Source organism: Pygocentrus nattereri, chromosome 3, assembly GCF_015220715.1.
Source record: "Pygocentrus nattereri isolate fPygNat1 chromosome 3, fPygNat1.pri, whole genome shotgun sequence".
Taxonomy (NCBI): domain Eukaryota; kingdom Metazoa; phylum Chordata; class Actinopteri; order Characiformes; family Serrasalmidae; genus Pygocentrus; species Pygocentrus nattereri.
This window is the reverse complement of record NC_051213.1, coordinates 49,864,669-49,872,168: the sequence shown is the minus strand read 5'-3', so window position 1 is coordinate 49,872,168 and position 7,500 is coordinate 49,864,669. Positions and strand designations below refer to the sequence as shown.

At 46.6% G+C, this 7,500-nt stretch overlaps 1 protein-coding gene across 1 annotated transcript in view; it reads right to left on the bottom strand.

Annotated features, from left to right (window-relative positions):
• Nucleotides 1–7,500, bottom strand: part of col14a1a (collagen, type XIV, alpha 1a) — a 189,829-nt gene that overhangs the window by 66,137 nt on the left and 116,192 nt on the right. The window contains exons 24-26 of the mRNA XM_037537030.1: nucleotides 6,584–6,730; nucleotides 5,404–5,463; nucleotides 706–845 (exon numbers count right to left, since the gene is read on the bottom strand). Of these exons, the coding sequence (XP_037392927.1) occupies nucleotides 706–845; nucleotides 5,404–5,463; nucleotides 6,584–6,730 (347 nt within the window). The remainder of the gene's footprint in view (nucleotides 1–705; nucleotides 846–5,403; nucleotides 5,464–6,583; nucleotides 6,731–7,500) is intronic.

Here is a 7,500-nt window from a genome sequence, read left to right as displayed (position 1 = left end):
CCTCAGAACTCACACTCAGGACTGCAGAACTCACTCTCAGAACCGCAGGATTCACTTTCAGGACTGTAGAACTCACTCTCAGAACCTCAGAACTCACTCTCAGAACCTCAGAACTCACGCTCAGGACTGCAGAACCCACTCTCAGGACTGCAGAACCCACTCTCAGGACTGCAGAACTCACTTTTAGAACCACAGGACTCACTTTCAGGACTGTAGAACTCACGCTCAGGACTGTAGAACTCACTCTCAGAACCTCAGAACTCACTTTCAGGACTGTAGAACTCACGCTCAGGACTGTAGAACTCACGCTCAGAACTGCAGAACCCACTCTCAGAACCTCAGAACTCACGCTCAGGACTGCAGAACTCACTTTTAGAACCACAGGACTCACTTTCAGGACTGTAGAACTCACTCTTAGAACCTCAGAACTCACTCTCAGGACTGCAGAACTCACTCTCAGAACCACAGGACTCACTCTCTGGACTGTAGAACTCACCCACAGCACTGAAGAACTCACTCTCCGGAACACAGAACCTCAGAACTTAGAGTTTACACACTAGTCTTATAGTAAATGCTTGTGTAGGTGTAGTTTTGTGTGAATGTGATTTAATTAATTCATAATAATTATTAATAAATTAGTAATTGAATATAATTAACAAAGCATAAAAGGTCATATAAGGTCAGCATATTTCACATCCAGCACACCTGTGTTCCTTCAGGGCCGATGAGGTCCAGTGCGCCAGTGGTGCTGTAGAGGAAACGGATAATCTTCTGGAAGTTGTCATCTCCGATACTCCAGGATCCGTCCACAAGGAACACCAGGTCTGCTTTCGCTGCCTTACAGACTGGGGGGGTGGGGTGTGGGGGGTGTGGAAAGAACAGGTGGGGGGGCAGACAGAGACATCATCACTAACAGAGCAGCTGTCTGAGTCTACACTGAGAGCCAGACCACAGTGGGATCACCATTCACCATTCCCAAATATATCTTCCCTTCCTTTCCCTCCCTTCTCTTCTCTTCTCCTCTTCTCTCCCTCTCTTCTCTTCTCTTCTCTTCTCTTCTTCTCTCCCTCTCTTCTCTTCTCTTCTCCTCTTCTCTCTTCTTCTCCTCTTCTCTCCCTCTCTTCTCTTCTCTTCTCTTCCCTTCCTTCCCTCTCTTCTCTTCTCCTCTTCTCTCTTCTTCTCCTCTTCTCTCCCTCTCTTCTCTTCTCTTCTCGTCTCTTCTCTTCCCTTCCTTCCCTCCCTTCTCTTCTCCTCTTCTCTCCCTCTCTTCTCTTCTCTTCTCTTCTCTTCTCTCCTCTCCTCTCCTCTTCTCTCCCTCTCTTCTCTTCTCTTCTCCTCTTCTCTCCCTCTCTTCTCTTCTCTTCTCCTCTTCTCTCTTCTTCTCCTCTTCTCTCCCTCTCTTCTCTTCTCTTCTCATCTCTTCTCTTCCCTTCCTTCCCTCCCTTCTCTTCTCCTCTTCTCTTCTCTTCTCTTCTCTTCTCTTCTCTTCTCTTCTCTTCTCTCCTCTCCTCTCCTCTTCTCTCCCTCTCTTCTCTTCTCTTCTCCTCTTCTCTCCCTCTCTTCTCTTCTCTTCTCCTCTTCTCTCTTCTTCTCCTCTTCTCTCCCTCTCTTCTCTTCTCTTCTCGTCTCTTCTCTTCCCTTCCTTCCCTCCCTTCTCTTCTCCTCTTCTCTCCCTCTCTTCTCTTCTCCTCTTCTCTTCTCTTCTCTTCTCTTCTCCTCTTCTCTCCCTCTCTTCTCTTCTCTTCTCCCCCTTCTCTTCTCTTCTCATCTCATCTCTCCCTCTCTTCTCTTCTCTCCTCTCCTCTTCTTTTATCTTCCCTTCTCTCCTCCTCTCATCTCATCTTCCCTCTCTTCTCTTCTCTTCTCCCATCCCCCTCTCTTCTTCCCCATCTCATCTCTCCCTCTCTTCTACCCCTTCTCTTCTCATCTCTCCCTCTCTTCTCCCCTCTTCTCTTCTCTCCTCTTTTATTTTCTCTTCTCTCCTCCTCTCATCTTATCTTCCCTCTCTTCTCTTCTATTCTATTCTCTCTTCTCCTCCTCTCTTCTCTTCTCTTCTCTTCTCTTCTCCAATCCCCCTCTCTTCTACCCCTTCTCTTCTCTTCTCATCTCTCCCTCTCTTCTCTTCTCTTCCCCTTCTCTTCTCTTCTCATCTCTCCCTCTCTTCTCTTCTCTTCCCCTTCTCTTCTCTTCTCATCTCCCATCCCCCTCTCTTCTTCCCCATCTCATCTCTCCCTCTCTTCTCTTCTCTCCTCTTCTCTGTTCTTCTTTTATCTTCTCTCCTCCTCTCATCTCATCTTCCCTCTCTTCTCTTCTCCCATCCATCTCTCTTCTTCCCCTTCTCTTCTCTTCTCATCTCTTCTCATCTCTCCCTCTCTTCTTCCCCTTCTCTCCTCTCTTCTTCTCTCCCTCTCTTCTCTTCTCCTCTTCTCTTCTCTTCTCTTCTCCTCTTCTCTCCCTCTCTTCTCTTCTCTTCTCTTCTCCCCCTTCTCTTCTCTTCTCATCTCATCTCTCCCTCTCTTCTCTTCTCTCCTCTCCTCTTCTTTTATCTTCCCTTCTCTCCTCCTCTCATCTCATCTTCCCTCTCTTCTCTTCTCTTCTCCCATCCCCCTCTCTTCTTCCCCATCTCATCTCTCCCTCTCTTCTACCCCTTCTCATCTCATCTCTCCCTCTCTTCTCCCCTCTTCTCTTCTCTCCTCTTTTATTTTCTCTTCTCTCCTCCTCTCATCTTATCTTCCCTCTCTTCTCTTCTATTCTATTCTCTCTTCTCCTCCTCTCTTCTCTTCTCTTCTCTTCTCTTCTCCAATCCCCCTCTCTTCTACCCCTTCTCTTCTCATCTCTCCCTCTCTTCTCTTCTCTTCCCCTTCTCTTCTCTTCTCATCTCTCCCTCTCTTCTCTTCTCTTCCCCTTCTCTTCTCTTCTCATCTCCCATCCCCCTCTCTTCTTCCCCATCTCATCTCTCCCTCTCTTCTCTTCTCTCCTCTTCTCTGTTCTTCTTTTATCTTCTCTCCTCCTCTCATCTCATCTTCCCTCTCTTCTCTTCTCCCATCCATCTCTCTTCTTCCCCTTCTCTTCTCTTCTCATCTCTTCTCATCTCTCCCTCTCTTCTTCCCCTTCTCTCCTCTCTTCTTCTCTCCTCTTCTTTTATCTTCTCTTCTCTCCTCCTCTCATCTCATCTTCCCTCTCTTCTCTTCTCTTCTCTCCTCTTCTTTTATCTTCTCTTCTCTCCTCCTCTCATCTCATCTTCCCTCTCTTCTCTTCTTTTATCTTCTCTTCTCTCCTCCTCTCATCTCATCTTCCTTCTCTCCTCTTCTCTCCTCTTCTCTTCTCTTCTCTTCTCTTCTCTTCTCTTCTCTTCTCTTGAGTGATACTTTCTCCAGTGCAATATTTACAGCTGGTCTGTCCTCAGTGGGGTGGGGGGGTGTGGGGGGTGATGTACAGCACCCCGGGGGGACACCCTTACAGTAAACACGCCAAGCTCTGAGATACGGGTGCATAAATTCACTCTCACAGTGTCTCCGTGGGTGTGCTGCTGCTGCTGCTGCTGCTGCTGCTGCTGCTGTGTGTGTTGCAACATTTTAGATGGGATTTTATTTTAGAGCATTAACTCATTCCTGTCCGTCTGACAGGTTAGATTTTGGTCCACGTGTTCTCCGAGTTTCCCTGAACACATCAGAACAGTTTCAAACTGATCAAACTGTATGGCTGCAGGGCTAAAAGCTGAGTTTTCACGCAGTCTGTTGGTCACATGGTGCTGAAAATCTACATTTGATTGGGAATGAAGGTATATAAACGACAAAATTATAAACTGCGCAGTGTTAGATGTTGATCTAAGGTATACCTGCACAATCTATCTCTGTAGACCAAGCAAAAGAAGTTATATAGCATGTTTCTCCCCCCATCATACTAAACCAGCTGTTAGATGTGATGGGTCTGTATGCAAGTGTCAGTGATGCTTTACATGTACACTACAATGGCCAAAAGTATGTGGACACTCCTACTAATTACTGAGTTTGAGTGTTTCAACCACACCCATTGCTAACAGGCGTATGAAATTGGCGTATGAATTCAAGCATATAGCCGTACATCTCCACAAACACTGGCAGTAGACTGAAGAGCTCAGTGGCTTTAAACATGGCACTGTCATAGGATGCCACATTTGCTACAAGTGAGTTTGGGAAATTTCTGCCATGCTAAAGCTGCCCCAGACAACTGTTAGTGCTATTACTGTCAAATGGAAGCATCTAGGAGAAACGGACTCAGCCATGTAGAGGTAGACCACGCAAACTGAGCAGGGTCGCCAAGTGCTGAACAGCACGTAAAAATCACCTATCATCTCATAACACTCAGTATCACTCACAGAGTTCCACACTAACTCTGGAAGAAACATCAGCAGAAGAGCTGTGCATAGGGAGCTTCATGAATTGGGTTTGCATGGCTCAGAAGTTGCACACAAGCCTAAGATCACTATGTGCAATGCCAATCGTCGGCTGGAGTGGTGTAAAGCACCACCGCAGTGGAAACGTGTTCTCTGGAGTGATGCATCAGCTTCTTTATCTGTCAGTCTGATGATGAATCTCAGTTTGGTGGATGCCAGGAGAACGTTACCTACCAGAATGCACAGTGCCGACAATAAAGTTTGGTGGAGGAGGGATAATGGGCTGGGCTGTTTTTCAGGATTTTGGGCCCTCATTTCCAGTGAAGGGTGATGTTGACGCTACAGCACAAATTTTTCCAGCTTTGTGTCAGCAGTTTGAGGAAGAGCCTTTGCTGTTCCAGCCTGACTGAGCCCCAGTGCACAAAGCAGCTCCATAAAGACATGGAGTGGCCAGTTTGGTGCGGAGGAACCCCATCGGTCTGGCACAGAGCCCGGACCTCAACCCCACTGAACACCTCTGGGATAAACTGGAACGTCGATTGTGAGCCACACCCTCTTGTCCAACATCAGTGTCTGACCTCACAAATGCTCTTCTGACTGAATAGACACAAATTCCCACAGACACAATCTAACATCTTATAGCTTCCCAGAAGAGTGGAAGCTGTTACATCCACAGAGGGGAAGAAACTCCATATTAATGCCCACGGATTTGGAATGGGATGTCCAACAATGCCATATAGGTGTGATGGCGATGGTCAGGTGTCCACACACTTTTGGTTAGATAGTGTGTATGAAAGCTCTATGTGCTGAATGTGTTTGGGTCTGTAATGTGCTGGATGGTTCTGGGTTCTGGAGTCTTTATATTTATTGAGTTGTTTGGCGCGGATAGTTGGAAAGGTTAGCTGTCAGATTAAATGTTCGTTAGTGAAAGGTCGCACAGCGCACAGGGACATCAAAGAGCAATAAAAAAAACAAAACTGGTCAGCTCACCCCCCGCCCCTACCCCCCAGCTCTTGGCTCGCTCTTACCTTCTTTCGCTGGCGGGACAGTGGGGGGCGGTGCAGTTGGGGGTTGGGTCGGAGCCGGAACTGAAAAAACAAAAACAAACAAAAAATTATAATAATAAAGTTATTTATGACCAAATCTCTATAAAACACCATAAAATCAGCCCTTCTAAAGAACGTCATCAGCACAGTGTTCTGGACAGTGGGCAGAACAGTGGGCAGGACAGTGATCAGGATCAGGACAGTGATCAGGACCATAGGCAAGTCAGTGATCAGGACAGTGATCAGGGCAGTGTTCCGGACAGTGGGCAGGATCAGGACAGTGATCAGGACCGTAGGCAAGTCAGTGATCAGTACAGTGATCAGGGCAGTGTTCTGGACAGTGGGCAGGACAGTGATCAGGACAGTGATCAGGATCAGGACAGTGATCAGGACCATAGGCAAGTCAATGATCAGGACAGTGTTCTGGACAGTGGGCAGGACAGTGATCAGGATCAGGACAGTGATCAGGACCATAGGCAAGTCAGTGATCAGGACAGAGATCAGGATAGTGATTGGGACAGCAGGCAGGAGAGGCGGCAGGACAGGGATCAGGGCAGCTATCTGGACCAGGACAGTAATCAGAGGTCGGGACATGCGCTGTCGAGACCAGGGGGTGTACGACATTAAACGACATTACACTATTTTTGTTGCATAAATCCTTAAAAATACAATTTAAAAGTAAAACGTATCTGTTTTGTCACTGGGGGACAGTTTCTGACCAAATCCAATGGCCACCTCGCAGGTCAACTTTGTTCCGCAGGCCTCACTTCGGACAGTCCAGCTGTGCTGCGCTATAAACAGTCCTAGTAACACCTTTATGATTTTATTCAATGAAGCTGACGGCTACAAATTCCCAAGCTAATCGTGATGCTGATGATCCACTACACTCACCTAAAACATAAAGACAAACAGGGCAAACAAAATAACGATGAAATTAAACGTTTTAACATATTTTCCGCTCTCGTCTGGAGTGGGGAGGGTGGAATAGCCGCTCCCATTTCCGTCATTCCTTATTATCCCGTGTGAATCGGTCATCTGAGGTGAACTGGCATCACTCGTCTCCTCACGGAAAACTAATCCCGTCCCAATACGGCTTAAGAGTCTGAGAGTGAATACAGGGTGACCTCTTTTATGAATGTGTGTTTGAGTGGGAGCTGTTTACGTGTTGTGGCGGTGACGATGACCCCAGGTCCCACCGTGCCCTGTATCTCAGTGTGTACACTGATGCTGTACTGTGTGTCGGGGGTCAGGTTGTAGAAGCACTGTCTGGACACTCCGCCGCTCACGCTCAGCTCCTGGCTCTGATCATCTGGGAATAAAAACAGCACAGACAGAGCATGAAGGTCCTACCATGACTGGACATGACATGTTCACCCCATTCAGTGTGTCTTATTACAAAAAACGGAACAACTCCATTAAAAACATGGAAGCTCGGGAAGTTTAATGATTCATTTTTATTAATATATTTACAAAAAAAAATAAGCTATTTAAGAAGAAACAGCAGGAAAACCATCAGCATCAGACAGACTGATGAAAAGAGCAGAAGAGTGTTTAGGTGATGCTGAGTTACCGCACTAAAATATCGATGTTTCATCATTTTATTCATTTTGATGATCATCTATAATTTAGTGCCAATTTATACAGTTCATGGATGTTTATGAATCATCATCAGCCGATATTTACATGGAAAATATCAGATATCGGTCCATCATACCACTTCTGAGTTCTGGATCCTCTACACTCTAGGCAAATATGCAAGTTTATTTATCTAGAACCTTTCATGCACTGCGACCATTCAAAGTGCATCACCAATTATACAATAAAGATAATTCAAGTTATCGTTAATTAAGTGACCCTTATTAGACCCAACGGGGAAATTTCACCTCCTCCTTTAACCCATCCGTCCAGTGAAACACCACATACACACTAGTGAACACACACACTAGGGGGCAGTGAGCACACTTGCCCAGAGCAGTGGGCAGCCCTATCCACAGCCTCCGGGGAGCAGTTGGGGGTTAGGTGTCTTGCTCAAGGGCACCTCAGTCATGGACTGTTGGCTCAGGGGATCAAACTGGCGAC